Source organism: Penaeus japonicus, unplaced genomic scaffold, assembly GCF_977035675.1.
Source record: "Penaeus japonicus unplaced genomic scaffold, GWHDUDI00000001_assembly GWHDUDI00000002, whole genome shotgun sequence".
In the NCBI taxonomy this organism is placed as follows: Eukaryota; Metazoa; Arthropoda; class Malacostraca; order Decapoda; family Penaeidae; genus Penaeus; species Penaeus japonicus.
In genome coordinates, this window is record NW_028234404.1 from 3,729,412 (window position 1) to 3,751,325 (window position 21,914).

General features: G+C 43.6%; 3 protein-coding genes across 4 annotated transcripts in view; 2 read left to right on the top strand and 1 right to left on the bottom strand.

The window, feature by feature from the left end:
- LOC122259878 (uncharacterized) overlaps positions 1–4,991 on the top strand; it is a 172,567-nt gene extending 167,576 nt beyond the window's left edge. For both annotated transcript variants that reach the window (XM_086546008.1, XM_043026832.2), the window contains 2 exons: positions 192–2,780; positions 2,980–4,991. In XM_086546008.1, the coding sequence (XP_086402134.1) occupies positions 192–2,780; positions 2,980–3,189 (2,799 nt within the window). In that variant the 3' untranslated portion in view covers positions 3,190–4,991. The remainder of the gene's footprint in view (positions 1–191; positions 2,781–2,979) is intronic.
- A 1,547-nt stretch (positions 4,992–6,538) lies between these two features.
- mRpL38 (mitochondrial ribosomal protein L38) lies at positions 6,539–16,351 on the bottom strand. The gene is made up of 7 exons (XM_086546024.1): positions 16,188–16,351; positions 14,371–14,532; positions 13,656–13,867; positions 13,245–13,363; positions 11,502–11,660; positions 9,497–9,637; positions 6,539–6,951 (listed from the first exon to the last, which is right to left on the bottom strand). The coding sequence occupies exons 1-7, from the start codon at positions 16,318–16,320 to the stop codon at positions 6,681–6,683; spliced, it is 1,197 nt and encodes a 398-aa protein (XP_086402150.1). The 5' UTR covers positions 16,321–16,351; the 3' UTR covers positions 6,539–6,680.
- A 607-nt stretch (positions 16,352–16,958) lies between these two features.
- On the top strand, positions 16,959–21,250 carry PIG-Z (phosphatidylinositol glycan anchor biosynthesis class Z; the record flags this gene model as incomplete). Its single annotated transcript, XM_043026831.2, has 3 exons — positions 16,959–17,165; positions 18,862–18,980; positions 19,359–21,250. Coding segments are annotated over exons 1-3 (2,097 nt in total), but the record flags the coding sequence as incomplete, so codon positions are not given.
- Between the last annotated feature and the right edge of the window lie 664 nt (positions 21,251–21,914).

Below are 21,914 nucleotides of genomic sequence, written 5' to 3' on the forward strand. Positions count from 1 at the left end.
TTGATTTATCATTGACACTGAACACTCAAATACTTCACTGGGAAATCATTGCTCGTCCATGGCCATATCAGTCCCCATCCCGAGGCCAGGCTTGACCCCAAAGCCCCCCACATGCACTAGCCCCCCCTCCCTCCCCCCTCGGAGCCTGCCCCCTGTCCCCGGCTTGGGTAACGAGGTTGTCGTGTCCGCAGGAGGGTCCTGACGCGTCGCCGGCCATCGAGGACGTGCTGGCGCTGCCCGACCCGGCCGGCTCCTCCGCCTGGGTCTACCATCCCGAGGAAGATAAGAACCCGACGGCCCTCTACCCGATGGGGCTCGACCTCCTCTCGGACTTTCCCGACGGCTCCCGACGCCCGCCCGCCCGCCACGCGTCCTTCGTCACGCCGCGCTACGCCCGCGTCCACCAGAGGCCGCAGCGGGCGCAGAGCTTCGCGGTGCGGCGAGACGCCAGCGTCCCCGACGTGTACCCGGCGCGGCCGAGCCCCGTCGTGTGCCCCGAGCTGCCGTTCAACACGCTGTCGTCGCACTACGCGCGGCCCAACGCCCGCCGCATCCACCGCTCGAACTCGGTGAGCGGGCGGCTCCTCCTGGGCGAGGACTCGGGCGCCGCCACGCTCAGCCGCAAGTTCCACGCGTGCTCGCTCGACGACCTGGACTCGGGGCCCGTGATCGAGGTCGGGACGTTCCCGCGCGACAGGAGCATGTCCGAGCAGAGCCTCGTGTCGTCCTTCCAGGAGTTCCCCCCCGGCGGGGGCCTCGCCGCGACCATCCACCGCACCGCCAGCGTCCAGGAGCGGCTGCTCGACGGCAAGAAGGTGCTCACGTCCTTCGGCCCCGTCAACAGGCCGACGGCGCGCGTGGTCAAGCCCAAGGGCCCGGCGCCGCCGCCCCCCATCAAGCCCAAGCCCAAGCTGCAGACCACGCCCCTCATCCACCAGGCGCAGCACGACTACGACGACGACGACTACGGGGGGGACCTCCCCCCGACCCATGAGGCCTCCAGCGCCGCCGCCGCCGCGCACCGCCACGAGGACGCGCAGGCCCTGGAGAGCGCGAGGGACGGCGGCGTGGAGGTCGTGCCCGAGCCGCCGGTGCGGACGGAGAGCCTGCTTCGCGACGCGCACCCGGGCATCGCCAAGAGGGTGACGGCGCTCGAGCGCGCTCTGCCGCTGCCGGTCATCGAGGAGAACATCAAGAACACGCGCAAGCGGCCCGCGCCGCAGCCGCGGAACATCCTGCCACTCCACTCCGACGGTGAGTCCTCGCGGGAAGCCTCGCTCACGCGCCAACAGGACCGGAAGCCCCCGAAGCCCGAGAGCGCCAAGCCGCCGAAGCCGGACGCCGCGAAGCCGCCGAGGCCCGAGGTGCGGAAGCCGCCGCGCTCGTCGCTGCTGGAGAAGCCGCCGCGCCTCGCCGACAAGAACATGACGCTCGCGCGGCCGGGCCCCGCACCGCACGCCGTCCCCGCGAAGCCCGAGCGCAAGCGCGCCGAGGGCGACAGCGCGGCCAACCTGCGCCGCCTGGAGGAGGTCCTCACCAACATCCTGGACCACGGCGCGCCGCCGCTCCTGCGCGCCACCAAGTCTGACGAGAACATCGCGGAGAGCGTGAAGGCGACGGACGCGAGGGCGCCGAAGGGCATCCTCAAGAAGGGCCCGAAGCCGCCCACGAAGCCCAGCAAGTACGAGGTCGCCCACCGCGAGGCGCTGGAGGACTCGCGGGCGCTGCTGGAGAGGCTCCCGCGCGGCGAGCTGCAGCGCAACAAGATCGTGCTCCGCGTGCCGTCCTTCCGCACGGCCGGCTGCCAGACGGAGGCCTACCGCCCGGTGCGGCGCCGCGCCTCCTGCGCCCAGACCAACCTCAGCGTCGCGCCGCGATACCGCACCGACGCCACGGCGCCGGCCATCGCCAAGCCGCCGCGGGCGCCGCCGGCGGACCGCTGGCCCAAGGGCGGCCGGCGCGAGGAGCCGCAGGAGGCGCCGCCGATCGACGGCTCGTCGTCGTCGTCGGGCTACTCGTCGCCGGAAGTGAGCAGCAAGGAGCCGTCGCCGCCGCACTCGGGGCCGCCGTCGCCCGCGTCGTCGTCCGCCGCGCCCAGCGACGAGGACGAGCGGCGCTGCGGCGACGCCAACGTCACCGTCATCGAGATCAACAAGGGCGACGCGGCGAGCGGCCGGACGCCGCCGCTGCACAGCGTGGACCGCCCGCCGCCGCGGCCGCCCAAGCCGCTGCGCCTGCGCCACATGTCCGACGCCGCGGCGCTCGTGAGCAGCCAGGGCGGCCTGCTGGTGCCCGTGCACCGCAGGACGGCGCCGCTGCCGCTCTACGAGGACGTGTTCGGCCTCGCCGCCCTCACGGAGAACGTCATGCTGCTCACGGAGGCCATCAACCCGGTGCTGGTGCACGCGACGCGGCCGCACGACGGCGCGGGCGGCGGCGCGGGCGGCGGCGCGGGCGGCGGCGCGCCCTCCACGGCACCCAGGGTCGTCGACGTGATTCGCAAGACGCTTCAGGGGCCGCCCTGGGACGGGCGCACCGCCGTGCTCCCGCGCCCCAGACCCGCTCTCCGCACGCACAGCCTGTCCCTCCCGCGCCCCTCCGTCACGCCCACGGCGCGCCCGCAGGCCTCCCGAGGGTCTCGGTCCCCCTCGCCCGTCCGCCGGGAGGAGCAGAGGCAGCAGACGGAGAAGCAGAGCTCGGCCTCGTCCACCGCGGCCTACCTGGCGTCGCTCGAGCTCCTGGCGTCCCACTACCGGCACCAGGCGCTCGCCAACGCCAAGGTATAACGCCAACATAACCACTCGTAACTCATTCTTCTTAATCTGATTCATAACTACCATTGCCAGAAAGGTATAAACTATAAACAAATGAATAAATCAATGAAACTAAATAAATTCAGTAGTTAAAATAGATCTTCTTTCTTCTTAATCCATTTCTAAATTCATGACAAATACCTAACCCATCTAACCTAACCGACAGCAACTGCAGCTACAGCAACGATTGCTCATGCAACAACAGCAACAACAACAACAACAGCAGCAGGAACAACAGCAAGCAGAGCTGAAAGAGGAAGCAGAGGAAGCGAGCGAGGCGAGTCCGTCCTCCTCCGAGCCCCTGCCGACCTCCTCAGCGAGTTCGAAGTCGGCGAGTGAGTCTCTGTCTCCGATCCAGCAGGAGAGCGAGTGTTGACCGGCAGAAGAATCCCTCGATGTGCGGGGCTGCGGTGTGGAGTTCGGTTTAATGTTCGTATGCGTCTTGAGGTCGAGTTATTAAATTCATCTTTGATGAGAAGGATCGATCGCTCTCGTGAAGCTAGTGTAACGGAAGGACAGCAGTGTTTTTTTTTTTTTTTTTTTTTTTTTTTTTGGGGGGGGGGGGGTTTGCAACGAAAGGATATTGGTGTTTCGAGTTTGCAACGGAAGGACATTAGTGTTTGGGTTTTGCAATGAAATGATATCGGTGTTTATTGATTTGCAACGAAAGGATGTGTTTGGTTGGGGTTTGCAACAAAGGGACATCAGTGTTGGAATTTGCAACGAAAAGACATCAGCAACGAAAAAAATATCGGTATTTTGGGCTTGCAACGAAAAGTTTTCAGTATTTGGGGTTTGCAACGAAAAGATATCCGACTTTGTGACTTGGTTGAAAGAAAGAAAGAAAAAAAAAATGAATGAGCGAAGAACAGAACCGTTAGTTTACACGAAAACAGAATACAAAAAACATTTTCTTTTATGTACATATATATATATACATAAACTTTCAAAGACAAGTGTCAGTGCTAAAAGTTAGTAACCTGTCAAGGTGGAAGGACCAAAGCAAAATTACTTCCAGAAGAGACGGAGCTCTATGTACAAAAATCCCAAAGGAAATAGTGTGTCACTCTTTCGTTTCTTGTTTATGCCTGAGAATCGCTCCTTGACATAGCAGAACTACTCTCAAATGGATAGCGTAAAAGGAGCAGGTTACCTATTTACGTTTATGGAGTCCTGTCAACGATATAAGCATTATTGCTCTAGTTATGAATGCAATTGGATCATATGGTGAAATTCGGAGTTTTTGTGTCATAGGATCAGTTATACATATCCTTTTACTATATATATATATATATATATATATATATATATATATATATATATATATATATATATATATATATAAATATATGGCATATACATTATATTTCATAAATGTTTTATTGTAAGATGTTCATTCATATATCTACATGTATATATCCACTTTCTGTAATATAAATGGAAAAACTCTTATCAAAAAAATTAATATATTGATCGCATTGGTGTATCAAAAAATAAGCTGTCAGTAATCTGAAGCCCAAAAACTTAGAAGGTTGTTAAGGTAATATAACCTTAATGCACACTTCTGCACTTGAGATTGCAGAATGAAAACTAAAGACCAGTCAGACTTCTCCTTCAAGTTGCAAATCACATGGTCTTCCTTCCACAGAAATTTATAAATACTATGCATATTCCAAGTGCCTATATGATATTGATATTTTTTATTTGTGTTGCATGGTTTAGTAATATATTTTACTAATAAGTATTCAAACAAATACTGAAATAATTATAAATATATATATATAATTGATATATACATAATGAAACAAGTCCTGTTATTCTGAAGTCAAAACTAACCCTTTAGTTAGCTAAGGCTTGCCAAGTGAGAACTGTTGTCTAATATTAAGTTAATAGACACACTTATGCATGAATGAAAAGAAAAAAAAATATTTTCCTGTTGTATGAGGTAAAGCGATGTATATTTTTTGTATATAAACTATTTACCTATTACTGTTGTATACTATATTGAATTGTAAATAAGAAATACTGTAATATATATTTGTTCTGAGGGACGTATGTGCACTATTTTCCTGTGGTATATATTTCGTCTTGCAAAGAAGTCATATTTTTGGCTATTTCAAGCTTTAACTAAACTTCTAAGTGTACTCCAATTTTATCAAAATAAATGTCTGGAATAAACTCATCTTTAATTAACTGGATTCCCCTACAGTATCGACGTAGAAAACACGGAAAATATGCAATCATGCACTTTGAAATATCATATCAACGAAAACTGAAATTGTGACATCTACATAATAAATGTAAATCAAAAGATGAATCGCTTGCAGACTAAGAAAGAAATTAACTGTCAAGATATATTACACAGCAAAGAAATATCATTTATACTATCAGACTCAAAATGTCATTTCCTGCAAAAAATAATGACAGGAAACGATATGTGTTTAAACCCTTAATTACACCATGGATCTGTCCTTGGCTACCACTAGCAATATGAATAAAGATAGAATGTAACCATGGGTCTTAATAAATGTTAGGCTGTGTGATGCATGAAGCTATTAAACACTGTGACCTATTAATGTGTCCAGAAGGCAACGAGCAAGCGAGGGCAAGGGTGGGCTGATACAGAAAGAGCGAGCACTTTACTTTCCTCGCTTGAACCTTGCAATTCAAGTGTTTACTCAACAACACACAGAAATATTAACAAAGAAAAGCAGATTCACAAGTTTCCGTCATCCAAAAAAATGTCTGAAGAAATAAACACATACACAGATATATAAAAACATAATAGACGAGGAAAAGAAAAAAAGGGAAGAGAGAGAGAAGAGAATGAAAAATAAATGACAAAAAAAACATACAATATAGATATTAATGAATGATAAAATCCATAATATTCTGGAAATACTAAACACCTTGACAGTTTAAAAGCTCTTGGCAATACAGAAGCTTAGTAAGATTAGATACTTGTGGAGTGTTTGTGCAGTATAGTTGCTTATTTTCTTTATTTAAATAAAGGCAGGATGTTTAACTGTACAACTCTGTATATTAATGAGAAGAAAAAGATATCTCAATAACATAAACATAATGAACATAAAAAAACAAAAAGTTTAAAGAAAATAAACCCTTTCCTAATGCATTCATAGACAAAAAAAAGAAAAAAATACTTTAGAAATTAGAAATTCCCCAGTCAATTAACCTTCACATTGGTACTGATCATTTTCCATGTACGTATAACTGACCTCAACTATATTTACATTTATATACAGTTTCATATACAATTTTATATTTCCCAAGATCAATTTTGTACATAATTTAGGAAGCTCAAAAAAACAATAAAATCTCCAACATAGGATTACACAAGCAACACAAAACAATAAAACAAGTGATATTGTTCAACATTGTATTTTCATTAAATACAAAACAAATGTACAGAAAATAAAGTTTAAACAAGGATGCCTTACATACTGCTGTATCTGCAGGCAAATATCTACATGAATATATACAGATTCAAGTATAATTTAACTAACTGCATTACCCTTCCAGCTGTTATGAGACCATGCTTCAACAACCACAGAGGGAGGACCACTCAGTTAAAAAAGAGAGAGAGAGAGAGAGAGAGAGAGAGAGAGAGAGAGAGAGAGAGAGAGAGAGAGAGAGAGAGAGAGAGAGAAAATTAGGGGGTCTCTTCCTTGCGTGTTTTTCTTCCCTGTCCCCCTAGCATAGTCAGTAATGTTTCCTGGGTCCACGGAAACTGCTCAAAATCTACCCTGGCAACAACCCTGGGTAGTTCCACTCTGTCTGGACACGTAGAGGATCCACCTTGTATCTGGCAAGTGGAAACGTGATGTACTCCGGCACATCCCGACCCTCCTACGCCTTGGGCCTGTTCGAGCCCCTGTAGAGGTCGTAATATTTCCCAGCCCCGATGCGTTCCCTCTTGATTTCCTTCTTCTCCCACGACGTCAGTTCGGGGTTGATGGGCAGGGCTGCGGGGAAGGGGTGGACAGGTGGTTCGCGCTCCAGAGGATTGATGTTCTTCAGCCTCTTCAGAAGGATCTCCTTGTTGATCTGCTTCCGGTCACGGTGCATGTCCAAATATCTAGAGGAGAAAATGATATTGGTAACATCTATAGGTCTATCTCTATTCAAATGTAAGTAGATAAAGGGAGGAAGGAAGGAGGGAAGGAAGTAATATAGGAGAGAAGGGGAGAGGGAAGGAGGGAAAGAAGTAATATAGGAGGGAAGGAAGGAAGGAGGGAAGGAAGGAAGTAAGGAAGGAGGGAAGGAAGGAGGGAAGGAAGGAAGGAGGGAAGGAAGGAGGGAGGGAAGGAAGGAGGGAAGGAAGGAAAGGAGGGAAGGAAGGAGGGAGGGAAGGAAGGGAAGGAGGGAAGGAGGGAGAGAAGGAAGGAGGGAAGGAAGTAAGAAGGGAAGGAAGGAAGGAAGGAAGGAAGGAAGGAAGGAAGTAAGTAAGTAAGTAAGTAAGTAAGTAAGGAAGGAAGGAAGGAAATGAGTAAGTAAGTAAGTAAGGAAGGAAGGAAGGAAATGAGTAAGTAAGTAAGGGAGTAAGTAAGGAAGTGAGGAAGGAAGGAAATAAGTAAGGAAGTAAGTGAGTAAGTAAGTAAGTAAGGAAGGAAGGAAGTAAATAAGTAAGGAAGGAAGTAAATAAGTAAGGAAGGAAGTAAGTAAGGAAGGAAATAAGGAAGGAAGGAAGGAAGGAAATAAGGAAGGAAGTAAGTAGTAAGTAAGTAGTAAGTAAGTAAGTAAGTAAGTAAGTAGTAAGTAAGTAGTAAGTAAGTAAGTAGTAAGTAAGTAAGTAAGTAGTAAGTAAGTAAGTAAGTAGTAAGTAAGTAAGTAAGTAGTAAGTAAGTAAGTAAGTAGTAAGTAAGTAAGTAGTAAGTATGTAAGTAAGTAAGTAGTAAGTATGTAAGTAGTAAGTAAGTAAGTAAGTAAGTAAGTAGTAAGTAAGTAAGTAAGTAAGTAAGTAAGTAAGTAAGTAAGTAAGTAAGTAAGTAAGTAAGTAAGTAAGTAAGTAAGTAAGTAAGTAAGTAAGTAAGTAAGTAAGTAAGTAAGTAAGTAAGTAAGTAAGTAAGTAAGTAAGTAAGTAAGTAAGTAAGTAAGTAAGTAAGTAAGTAAGTAAGTAAGTAAGTAAGTAAGTAAGTAAGTAAGTAAGTAAGTAAGTAAGTAAGTAAGTAAGTAAGTAAGTAAGTAAGTAAGTAAGTAAGTAAGTAAGTAAGTAAGTAAGTAAGTAAGTAAGTAAGTAAGTAAGTAAGTAAGTAAGTAAGTAAGTAAGTAAGTAAGTAAGTAGTAAGTAAGTAGTAAGTAAGTAAGTAAGTAAGTAAGTAGTAAGTAAGTATGTAAGGAAGTAAGTAAGTATGTAAGAAAGTAAGTAAGTATGTAAGGAAGTAAGTAAGTATGTAAGAAAGTAAGTAAGTATGTAAAAAAGTAAGTATGTAAGAAAGTAAGTAAGTATGTAAGAAAGTAAGTATGTAAGAAAGTAAGTAAGTATGTAAAAAAGTAAGTATGTAAGAAAGTAAGTAAGTATGTAAGAAAGTAAGTAAGTAAGTAAGTAAGTAAGTAAGTAAGTAAGTAAGTAAGTAAGAAAGTAAGTAAGTAAGTAAGTAAGTAAGTAAGTAAGTAAGTAAGTAAGTAAGTAAGTAAGTAAGTAAGTAAGTAAATAAGGAAGTAAGTAAGTAAGTAACTAAGCAAGTAAGTAAGTAAGTAAGTAAGTAAGTAAGTAAGTAAGTAAGTAAGTAAGTAAGTAAGTAAGTAAGTAAGTAAGTAAGTAAGTAAGTAAGTAAGTAAGTAAGTAAGTAAGTAAGTAAGTAAGTAAGTAAGTAAGTAAGTAAGTAAGTAAGTAAGTAAGTAAGTAAGTAAGTAAGTAAGTAAGTAAGTAAGTAAGTAAGTAAGTAAGTAAGTAAGTAAGTAAGTAAGTAAGTAAGTAAGTAAGTAAGTAAGTAAGTAAGTAAGTAAGTAAGTAAGTAAGTAAGTAAGTAAGTAAGTAAGTAAGTAAGTAAGTAAGTAAGTAAGTAAGTAAGTAAGTAAGTAAGTAAGTAAGTAAGTAAGTAAGTAAGTAAGTAAGTAAGTAAGTAAGTAAGTAAGTAAGTAAGTAAGTAAGTAAGTAAGTAAGTAAGTAAGTAAGTAAGTAAGTAAGTAAGTAAGTAAGTAAGTAAGTAAGTAAGTAAGTAAGTAAGTAAGTAAGTAAGTAAGTCAGAAAGTAATCAAGTAAGTCAGAAAGTAATTAAGCAAGTAAGAGAGTAATCAAGTAAGTAAGAAAGTAATCAAGTAAGTAAGAAAGTAAGTAAGTGAGTAAGTAAGTAAGAAAGTGAGTAAGTAAGTAAGAAAATAAGTAAGTGAGTAAGTAAGTAAGTAAGTAAGTGAGTAAGTGAGTAAGTAAGTTAGTAAGTAAGTGAGTAAGAAAGTAAGTGAGTGAGGGAGTAAGTAAGTAAGTAAGTGAGTAAGTTAGTAAGTGAGTAAGTTAGTAAGTAAGTAAGTAAGTGAGTAAGTAAGTAAGTGAGTAAGTAAGTAAGTAAGAAAGTAAGTGAGTGAGTAAGTAAGTAAGAAAGTAAGTAAGTAAGTAAGTAAGTAAGTAAGTAAGTAAGTAAGTAAGTAAGTAAGTAAGTAAGTAAGTAAGTAAGTAAGTAAGTAAGTAAGTAAGTAAGTAAGTAGGAAATTATCAATCGCACAACTCACTGAGCGTGTCGTGGAAGAAGTCCGTGAGTGAGGAGTCCCAGTCGGCCTGGAACCAAGCTAGGCCTGCGGGAGTCACTTCGTCTTGCATCTGGCGGTAGAAGTCCAGGGTGGAGAACGACCGCTCCTTCAGCAGCAAACTGTAGAGAGAAGAAATATGACTGGTGAAGAACATGAAGAACAAGAAAGCTGGGTAATGGGCATGTTAAACTATCGAAGGTCCTTCTTTTTTTCCGGTAATTTTTTGAAGTTGTGGTGTATTTCTGTAATAGTAAGTCTAATTTACTGATGAAGGTCTTCGACACTATTAGTACTATCAGAACAGAGAGACTGGATAGATAGATGCAAGGTGAAAGAAGAAGGGAGGGAGGAGCAGATAAAAAAGGAAGAGCAATATAACAGAATATTAAAAATCCTCTGTCCGAAGTTCCAGAAGATGTTGAAGAGACTGAGAAAGGTTAAAACCCACAAATAATACATAAACTTTAAATACAATAACAGCAAGAACTATCCACTTTTCTGGCAAGTGTGTATCTTGCTCCTTCGTGTAAACATAACCATCGAGTGACAAATTTTGACAATCCCAGTTGGTAGATGAGACTGAGGGGATTACACTCCTATATTGGAGGAAAAAATGTAAAAAAGTATTGAACATGACCCAAACTTATAGATGACATAGTGAAATAAGATAAGATTCATTGCATTGAGGTAGGAATTGTTGCATACAATAATTAGTGAATAACTACATAAACAAATGGTAGACTGTTTTCTATATACCTCACACTGTAAATTATGTATACTTATTATTACTACTACTGCAGAATATTTAAATTAGGTGTGCATGATGCTGAGAAGTGTCCAAAATTACACACTATCAAATCTTCAGCTTTCTCTGTTATTCTCAATACAAGTTTTGGGTCGTGTTTTTCATTTTTTCACTCCCCATCTGATTTAAAATAGGAGAGCTTGGCTTTGCTTGTTCACTTTTCAAATAGCCAAGTCACCCCAACAGAGCCCCAGCTGTTAAAAACCAGCAGGAAGTTTTCCTTACTTTATTTTGGTGTGGAAGGGATGATAGTGGAGATAAACCGGCACATTGATACTATCTTTCTTTCACAGCCTCAAGGCTACAAAAAGCTATCCCTCCCCTATCACCATACCCACTGGTCTTCTCCTGTGTCCCTAGGGGTGGCTCTTCCTCCCAAATAATCCTCAGCTTTTGAAAAGTGGAGGGCTGTTTACCCACCTCTCTTTAGGTGTGGATGGGACAAAAACGAGTAAATCCGGTACTGTCTACCACATTTCCACTGGTCTTAAGGACACGGAAGTCATCCACCGTCACCATCCACCCTGGGCCATCTCCTGTATCCTATTCAATCCTCCCCCCCCCTAATGCCCCCTCCCATTAGGCCAGGCCACCTCCTATCCCCCTTTTGTTTAAGGCCTTTTCCTCTTCCTTTTAAACAGTCACCTACTGGTATAGCTGAGATCTTTGTGCCATTCTTTTTGTGTATTATTGTCTTCTATACATAAATAAAATTACACGTTTTGTTGTATTAGAAGTTATGCTAAATACGTGATTCATTGCTTTATATGTTTTTGACTTTTTTTTTGTTGTTTTTTAAATAATTTTTCTCATTTTCACTTATATACATTGGGTATGAGACCTTCATTCTTGTGTAAAATCAAACTCTTCAAAGCATCAAGGCCCAAAGTTGCCCCTGTGAAAACTGAATATTCAGGATTATCTGTGGCTAGCGGAACAAGAGAGAACCACAGACTTTCAGTCTTTCAGGGTTGAAATACAAACACTTGCTTGGGATTTCCAGCTTTTCACCTTCTTTCACATTTTCATTACCTGTTATGAGTAATTATCTCCCATCCCCCCCCCCCCCTCCCTCCCTCCAAGCTTGTGCCCCCAAGCTTGCTATTTCAACAATTACTGAGAGGGAAAGAAAGAAAGAGAGAAAGAATAAAAGAAAGAAAGAACGAAGATCAACTCACCAAGGATGCTCCTTCTTCAACTCTGAGAAGTCGATCCTCTTCTCCTGTTTATAGAGCACGAACACATATCTGTGGTAGCCGGTGCCTCTCGGGGGGAAGGGCTGGAGGTAGTCACACACAATGTCTCCCGTCTCCAGCTTCCCTCCCTGTATGTTGCCGCTGGAAAATTTGCATTGGACTCAAGAAAAGAAAGAACGAGAGAAAGAGAAATGGAAAAATCTATGACGATTTCTAAAACAAGAAATCATCTCAAACGACTCCACTTTTCATCCACGTGACAACACAACAATCCTCCTTTGTTCATATGAATTGCTCTAAAAATGATTTAATCCATAAATTCTTACCAAAGGTATGTGACATGCCCTTCCTAATTCCCTACATACTACTCTTAGCAAGTAAAAGGCTTCTTAACCCACTGCGGACAGGTTTCATGACATACATGATGCGGGCGTCATGAGATACATGACATTCCGGGATTTTGGATCACTGTGCTATTTTATTGTGCTATGAGTAATGAGTGAGTGATAATGGCAATTGCAGTCATAATTACTATAATTACCATAATACTGAGCAAACCTAACACCCAAAACCTAGATGGCACCACTTTCTTCTAGCACCAGCAGGAGAGAGAGCCTTGAATGGCACTCATCCACAGTCACTAGCAGGCACTATCTTTAGAGAGCGATGGCAAACAGCAAGTTGATGACCTCTTACTCTAAAGTACCACCGATGAAGGATGTGCAGGCAGAACGAGAAGTTAACTCAAACCATACCCAGTGTCTAAAATATGCTCCTGTGCCAATATGTATGACCTTTACTGTGGCACTCACAGTCATAAGCACAGGTTTCCTTCCTCTTTCCTACCTCTTCATGTTATATTCATTGTAGGCAGTTATACACTTCATATCGATTCATGACAGAACAAAAATAAGAAAAAATAAAGTTGCTTTTTATCCTCCTATAATACAGCAATACTTCTATCGCACTGAGCATTAAGAAAATAATGAACTGATATGGATCATATACTACAATCTTAGTCAACTGCAGCATTGATAGAGCCTGTGATATGACACATATAAGTCTCTAAACATAATAAAACGCACACACAAAAAAAATACCAACAAAATTGGCTCTAGTTTTATAATGAGTGACTGAAAGAGAGTGGGAAGATTTAACCCATTCGCGCTGGTTGACTTGCTATCATGTTTAGTGTTTTTTGGGTCAGACGCCAGGGAAGAGATGTTTGGTCAAGGCCGGTGAACCAGGTAATCGGGCGTACAGCCCTCGCTTTAGAGCATGCTGTGTGTCATCGTTCTATAAAGATAGTGCTTGCTAGGGACTGTGGATGAGTGCCATTCAAGGTTCTCTCTCCTGCTGGTGCTAGAAGAAAGTGGTGCCATCTATGTTTTGGATGTTAGGTGAAACCCATTTTGCTTAATATTACAACAATTAGAGTAATTATGTCTACAATTGTCATCATCACTCCCTCATTACTTTTAGCACAATAAAATAACACAGCGATCCAAAATCCCCGAAAATCATGTACGTTATGATGCTCCTCATCAGGCCAGAGCTCCTGCATCATGCAAGTCATGACACCTGTACGCAAAAGGTTAATAAAATACTCTCCATCAAAAAGCTAAATACTCACTGCATACTAAAGATAAAAGAGTATTGTCTTGCATTGTGAAGATAGTAATTTCTGATTACCCTCTTTTTCCATGTTCATGTCAATATACTTACACAAACCAGTGGAGACATTCTTTGTCGTTATCATAGAGATTCCCATCCGGGTTTGTCAAGATCAGCGTCCAAAGGTCGTCGGGTGAACTCTCAAACTGGACCTTTGGCTCTGCTGTGGCCTGTAGAGGTTATTCATTATCTGTATTTTTGTTTCACGCTTGTTTTCCTTATGTACTTCAGTATCTTCTTCTTGAATGTACATAAATAACATCAGATCTGAATTCTCAATAAAAGAACTATTGGCAAACAAAATATATGATGAAAACATTCCTCTATGGAGAAAGAAAAAAAGAAAAGAGAGAGAGAGAGAGAGAGAGAGAGAGAGAGAGAGAGAGAGAGAGAGAGAGAGAGAGAGAGAGAGAGAGAGAGAGAAAAAATCTGCTTCACAAACACAATCCACTCCAACCAAACCTCTTTTGGCTTCAAGATGTTGCCCCTATAGACAGGCGACTCAGTTTCTTCGTCATAGTCGTAGCTGACAGTCAACGGGACGCGAGGACGGAAGTACGCATACTTCCCAAAGAGATCACCAAAGATTCCGTAGTGTTCAGCAAGAGTCGAGATGTGGTGGGCAGCACTTGCCTTCTCCCATTCACTGTTCACTGTGTCCAGGTTCAAAGTCACTGAAAAGAAATGAAAAATGCAAAATCATATATTGATCTATCTATCTACCTAGATAGTTGTGTATATATGAATGTATGAGTGCCTGAAAACCTTGGCATGGATGTTTGCATTTGTGCATGAAGCTAGGAAGCCGAAATTCAGACCTAAAATCTGTTATTCCCTATTTGTGAATAAAAATCTGATGCAAATGAAAAGTTACTATGTACGAAAAGAAGACATGTGATAAAACTACTTACTGTAGTTACTGTTGTCCCCAGCACTAACTAATATTTCATTTGCTATGTTTTTTCATATCAAATCCTAACCAGTCAGAGCACTAATAACAATTCTCTCACAACCTCAAAAATATTCTTGAAGTGCAACTAAAAAGACTCTTCATCAGAAAATATATATCAATGGTAAATAATAACAATAAAATCTTACTATGAACTTTTCAAAAACAAAACAAAATAATACTAAGATGAACATAATTTTTTTTTCTTCGCCCAAACAGCTGACTTACGTGAATGGTTCCGCGCTTCCCTCTCTAGCTCTGCATTGCGTCTGATAGCCTTGACGTGGTCCAGACGCTGACCGAGCTGCTTCTTGCGCGAGAGTTTTCTCTCTGGTAGACCTATGTCCACTGGCGCGTACAGATCTGGATCCTCCCTTGTGTGGTCAAGCTCTGAAAAGTTATGGATGTAAATTATAGATGTAGTTTGTGGACCTCCCTAGCAACTTGTTTTTCGATAAGGAACTAGTCAAAGCTCTACCTTGCTAGAATTTATATAGTGGAGGTTTGTTGGTCACCGATATAGAGAAACATGGCAATAACCTGTCATTGTGCCATGTTTGCCATTAATACTGAAGGCATCACAGCTGTTTCAGGAATTTCAAAATACACAGGTCAAAACACCAGACCAGATAGTTTAAACGCATAAGCCTACATTTATCGTGAATTGGTTATTTACGAATTAGTGCACTGGCCGCTGGAATCGAGTGCTATATGCCCAAACCCGGCGCACAATTATGGCCAGGAATATTTTTAGAAAGCCATGATGAAAATATTCGTCCTTGAAATAAAGAATCATTGATAGGTTCAATAACATGAATTCTTAAATTCCTAATTTTCATAGCCAGTGGAAAAATTTTGGAAAATTCCAGGTGAATTTCAATAATAAATTCCAGGTAAACAATTAATTAGGAACACAACAATGCTAAACACTCTCAATAGACTTTTTACAAGAATGGAGACTATGGAGACTAACGACCATAAAAGAATATCACATAGCCTCCATTAATTTACAGTTGAAATAGTGCTATAATAAAAGGCCCTTGGAATCGGAGGAAACTAGGAAATATCAAACCCTGGAATCGATCTCCATCAATTATTATTACCAGAGAATATATCTTTTAGAAAGAAATTAGTTAAAAAAAATGTACATAAATAGAAAGAATCTTTGGGTATACCTGGTTTCAAGTGGTAACAGGGCAATTCTAAATTCCTAATTTACATATTTCCTCTTTGGAATAATTTTTGGAAAATTTCAGGATGCCTAACATTAAATGTATAAATTCAGAGTTTACTATGTATGTTAGGAACACAACAATCTATAAAACCATAGCAATGCGACAAAACAAGTCTTGTGAACGTAGCTCTAAATACTCAACACAAGCTAAATGAAGTCTCGCCAGACTTATACATGTCATCTGCCAAACAGAACTGTAGTAAACCATCACGTGATACCCGATGCAGTGGGCAAAGTGGGGGCATGTTACGACAAAAATGATATTTTTTAAACAATACCATTAGAAAGAATAATATGGATAATGTCCTTCAAACTTCTGATTCCTATGTTCTAAACGTAATAAAACCAGCACAAAACCGCTCTAGTGTTACAATGAAGCTAAAGAGAGTAGATTATTTCAATTTATAATACTTCAAGCGTCTCTCTCTAAAATAACACCTAGGCTCAAGGCAATTGCACAATATACAGACGGTATTAACCACTACATTCTATAGAGATCTTTAATTCTCCTTCTATAGTTCATGTTCTCCTTATCTATTGGAGGCGATAAGGTCACTATTACTAATTAACAACGAATATCCCGAGTTCTTAAAAGTCAGTCAGTAAGGTCAAAGCTTACGCAATCAACGTTAGGCGTCCATTCAAGTATTAAACATTCTCTACAAACGCATCTACAAGCATTTACCATCCAACAAGCCGCAAAATAATAAACAAAATTACATAAAACACCCAAAACACACAACAATAACACCGGGTCGAGCTCTCTTCATCTCATTCAACCTCATATAAACGACCATTAACCTCCTCTCACCTTCTAATCTTTCTTCCAGCGAAGGATAAATATTAACCTTAATCTTCCTCGTCCAGACAGACCTTGTAAACTGCAAATTCAAGGCTTTTTGAGTGGTCGAAGCCAGCCGAGACCACACCGACGGCGCAGACATGTTTACTTCTGGGGAACAGCTGAAGGGCGACGAGCGTAATCGGGGTTTTGGTGTTATTTATTATTATTATTATTATTATTATTTATTTTTGATGTCTTTATGGGGATTTTGTTGTTATTTATTATTTTTATTCTTATTATTATTCATTTTTGTGTCTTTATGGGGGTTTTGTTGTTATTGATTATTATTATTATATTATTATTATTCATTTTTGTGTCTTTATGGGGGTTTTGTTATTATTATTATTATTATTTATTTTTGGTGTCTTTATGGGGGTTTTGTTGTTATTTATTTCTGCTAGTGTCTATATGGGGGTTTATTGTCCTTGTTGTTGTTTTCAGTAAGATCTTTATATTGTTTTTGCTTATTCTGTTCCATGGTGTTGTGTCATTATTGTGTTATACTGTAATCATTTTCATTATTGTTATATTAAGTATGTGTGTGTGCGTGTGTCTTTGCATGCGTGTATGTATTTCCGTGTGTGAGTGATACACAGGTACAAAGCCACGACATATCAATCAGTATAAATAAAAGATACCCATGACAATAATTAGGATCCGATATATCTCCCCGTCGCCCTAAAGTGGATCCATCTTAGAGCCAATCCGGAGCCAATCAATCCGGAGTGTAAGCGACCAAATTGCTCAGACCAAAACAAACCTCGACAGGACCCGTCGATGCTTCGTGACGCGTCCGATTTATGTCACATATCTTACCTCTAGCTCCATTTACAGACGTCCTCCTCCACTTTCCTCTTCGATGGAGTGTCGTAAGAGGTCCAGGACTCGGGCTTCGGCCTACGAGGGCTTCAAATCAGCCGAGAGGAGAGCTCTGAAGCCAGCGAAGTTAGTACTCGCTTTTTGACTTTTTGGTTGTCGTGAAGGAATTCGAGTTGTGTATATACTTGTATGTGGTGTTTAGTAATACCCTGGTGTGGTTTTATTTGCACATATTCGTGTGGTGTATGGTAGATAGTATTTGCAATAGATTGAGGGACGAAATGTTAAAAACTTCATATGGAATAGTCATTGCAAGTTAGTTAATAGAGGAGTTACTTACCATGCAAGTATATACAAAATTAGAAAAATTGCCCCGTCTTATCGTCAAATCCCTTTTAATGGTAACTTTACTAACATAATTTTGATTTATTTTATAAGTTTCAAGATGCTTGCACTTATCAAGCATTGCACATACTATGAGATAAAGTTCAAGCATGTTTTCTGGAATGAAGAAACCATATTTTGTGTAACTGGCAATTGAATCATGTGTTTACTGATACCCGAGGAACAGTTCAGTTAACAATGTGTATATTTATGTTCCTGGAGAAAAAGAGCAATACACTGATGATGCTTAAATATATTTATAGAGATTCTTTCACTATTTACTTCATTATCCAGAATAAGAACATGTGGAGATGGATAGAATGTAATGGTAAAAAAAAAAAAATATATATTACTGGGTATAGAAAATAATCTGCGCAAAGTAAAAGTAAGCCCACTATTGCTAATCATCCAGGAAGCTACATATGAAGGGATGTGATGCACTCCGTTCCGGTGATATGGAGGTTGTAGTAGACTTCCCTGGTGATTTAGCATCAAATAAGGAACCAGTCCAAGGTTCTTTATTGCCAGAATTTACATGCTGGAGTTTTATTTTTAGGCTTATGATACAAAAGTAAAGGAATCACAAGTACTGTGGTTGTGTATTAGTAATACTGAAAAATTATAATGATATCACTAATCAATCGTCTGCTTTTATTTAGTAACACAGATGATAGGTATTGCTCGTGCTTTCCCTTAGTCATTGGCAGATCAAGAAATTGTTGCCTAATTCTCTTTGAGCATAGACTTAGTTCATTGTGAGTTACTTTAATTTAAATGAGTTGATATAAAGTGTTTAGAACATTTAATCAAATAATCTCTGATTTCTGGTTTTGAGTCATAGATTGAAACAATTAATTCTTTAAAAATTAGAATGTATATAGTCAACCTCAGACTATTTAGCATACAGTAAAAATTTATCCCTTTTCCACCAAGTCCCTATCCCTGTCTATCCGTCTCTCTCTCTATCTCTATCTTTATCTTTCCCTCTCCCTGTCTTTCCCTCTCTCTCTCTATCTCTATCTTTATCTCTCTCTCTCCTTCTCCTTCTCCTTCTCCTTCTCCCTCTCCTTCTCCTTCTCCTTCTCCTTCTCCTTCTCCTTCTCCTTCTCCTTCTCCTTCTCCTTCTCCTTCTCCTTCTCCTTCTCCTTCTCTTTCTCTCTCTCTCTCTCTCTCTCTCTCTCTCTCTCTCTCTCTCTCTCTCTCTCTCTCTCTCTCTCTCTCCCTCTCTCTCTCTCTCTCTCTCTCTCTCTCTCCCTCTCTCCTCCCTCCTCTCCCTCTCCCTCTCTCTCCCTCTCCTCTCTCTCCTCTCTCTCGCTCTCTTTTTTTCTTTCTCCCACTCCCTCTCCCTCCCTCCCTCCCTCCCTCCAGATTTATTATAATTATTATTTTATGAGACGTATAACAAATGGCAGTAACTGATGTTTTTTTTCCCCCTCAGAATTTCAGACAGTTCCATCTTCTGGTGGATGCTGGCTGCAGCTCGGTTGTATCTGGCGACTGTCCAGACTGGTTACATCCACCCTGATGAATTCCACCAGAGTCTACAGGTCATGGCGCGTAGGTATTGTGTTTGGGGTTGGTGGGGAGGGCTTTGCTTCTTTTGATGGAAAAGTAAAAGAATTTGACTTGATATAAAACACGTGTCTCCACGCGCACAACCACACGCACACGCACGTGCTCACACACATGCTCACACACATGCTCACACACATGCTCACACACACACTCACGGACGCGCTCACACTTGCACACACAAACACACACAAACACACACAAACATACACATGAACACACACAAACACACATGAACATACACACACACACACACACACACACACACACACACACACACACACACACACACACACACACACACACATACAAAAATGAGATCACCTTCAGTGTGCTTGACCCTTGCTGCTCTCTCCTCTGCAGGTGACGTGCTTGACATAGATGCGCTGAAGCCATGGGAGTTCCACACATCGACTCCCATCCGCTCGGTTGCCTTCTCTGCCATCGTGTCTGTGCCGTACGTGGTCATCCGATATGCAACAGCTGTGGCCTCATATTTTGATTTCGAGATCCTTACTCCACGCGTGCTTCTCTTGGCCCCCCGGATATACATGACTTTACTGTCATTTATAGCGGATTTCTGCATCTACAGGATAGCCAGGATGTGCTACATCCGGCCGTGGCAATGTGTCGAAGTGTTTGCCAGTTCCTACATCATGCTTGTGTATGCCACGAGGACATTTTCCAACTCACTGGAGCTGATTCTCATTGCCATTTTGTACTGGAGAGTATGTGAGTCCATGGTGGAGAGTGGTAAGGTTATGAAACAGGAAAACATTCTAAAGGACTTGTATGAGACAGCTGATACCATGCAGGAAAAGGTGAAGCTAATGCGCATGAAGAGCAAGCTCCCACCCTACAATTATGTTGACAGTGCCATCATCTCTGCCGTGGTGACCTTGGGCGTATTCATCAGACCAACATTCCTGGCCTTTTCCTTCGTTCCTGTGGCCTATTGGCTCCAGAGGGGCGTTGTGACAAAGGAGTTGGACTTCTCCTATTTCCATTTGCGCTGCATGAGCCTGCTTCCAGGTGTTGTGACCGTCTTTCTGATGTGCATGCTGGCTGACTCCTTCTACTACGGCTCACTCACCTTTACAGAGCTCCTCTACTGGAACGTGACAAGCAACTCATTCACAGTGACACCCATCAACTTTCTCATGTACAACATGAAGGAAGAGAACCTGGCCACTCATGGACTTCACCCACACTACCTCCACCTGGTTGTAAATGTGCCTATCCTGCATGGCGTTCTTGGGGTCCTTGGGCTGTGGTCAGTCTCCAAGTATGCGGCTAACTTTTGCCTCAACACGATCTCGAAGAAGCCCAAGGTGTACAGCGTGGCCACGATGCTGCTCTTGAGCTTCATCTTCCCCGTGATGGCTCTCTCACTCATTCCGCACCAAGAGCCGAGGTTTCTCCTGCCGACGCTGATTCCGCTGGTCATCCTACATGCTGACGACATCTTCCTTTACTCACCAAGCAAGAGGAGGCTCACCAAACATTTCATCTTTGCCATGTGGCATGTGTGGAACATCTTTTGTGTCATTGTGTTTGGTTTCCTCCACCAGGGAGGTGTGACAAAGACTATGTTCCAGGTGCATGAGCACATTCTGGAGCGGCCCGCACATACAAACATGCACATTGTCTTCTCAAATATGTACACTCCGCCAACATTCCTGCTTCTGCGGCGTGTGAACGTCATTGCCAAGACTGATGAAGGACGCAAGTACCGAATTGCCAAATCAGTGTTCACTTATAACGCTGGTGGTTCACGCTCAGTTGACGACTTACATGAGATCGCTGCAGAGGTCTACAGTGAAGCCATCACCAACTCTACCAAGGCGGCAGACGTCCTGCTTTGCCTTCCTGCCAGCCTGACGCAAGAGCTCTTTCGATCAAAACCCGAGAACGTGTCCCTCATCCGTTTGCAGAGGGTTCGAGGTCACCTCACTCTCGAGGACCCGCCCGACCTTAGCCTCAATGGCGCCAACTTCACCCGCTCTTGTGGCCAGCTCTGCCAGTTCCTCGACCGCCTCGACCAGTTTAGCATAGACATCATCCGGATGAAATTCGACCCAGACTTTGTGAGGCCCGTGAAACAGCTGCCGAAGGATCTGACCATGGACATTGACACGACAGAGCTTGACGAAGAGGAAGTGCACAAGGAGGAGGAGGAGGAGGAGGATATGGAGGAAGATGAGGAGGCAGTGGCGGAGGCAGAGATGGAAGCAGAGGAGGAAGGGGATGAGGAGGAGGAGGAGGAGGAGGAGGAGGAGGAGGAGGAGGAGGAGGAGGAGGAGGAGGAGGAGGAGGAGGAGGAGGAGGAGGAGGAGGAGGAGGAGGAGGAGGAGGAGGAGGAGGAGGAGGAGGAGGAGGAGGAGGAGGAGGAGGAGGAGGAGGAGGAGGAGGAGGAGGAGGAGGAGGAGGAGGAGGAGGAGGAGGAGGAGGAGGAGGAGGAGGAGGAGGAGGAGGAGGAGGAGGAGGAGGAGGAGGAGGAGGAGGAGGAGGAGGAGGAGGAGGAGGAGGAGGAGGAGGAGGAGGAGGAGGAGGAGGAGGAGGAGGAGGAGGAGGAGGAGGAGGAGGAGGAGGAGGAGGAGGAGGAGGAGGAGGAGGAGGAGGAGGAGGAGGAGGAGGAGGAGGAGGAGGAGGAGGAGGAGGAGGAGGAGGAGGAGGAGGAGGAGGAGGAGGAGGAGGAGGAGGAGGAGGAGGAGGAGGAGGAGGAGGAGGAGGAGGAGGAGGAGGAGGAGGAGGAGGAGGAGGAGGAGGAGGAGGAGGAGGAGGAGGAGGAGGAGGAGGAGGAGGAGGAGGAGGAGGAGGAGGAGGAGGAGGAGGAGGAGGAGGAGGAGGAGGAGGAGGAGGAGGAGGAGGAGGAGGAGGAGGAGGAGGAGGAGGAGGAGGAGGAGGAGGAGGAGGAGG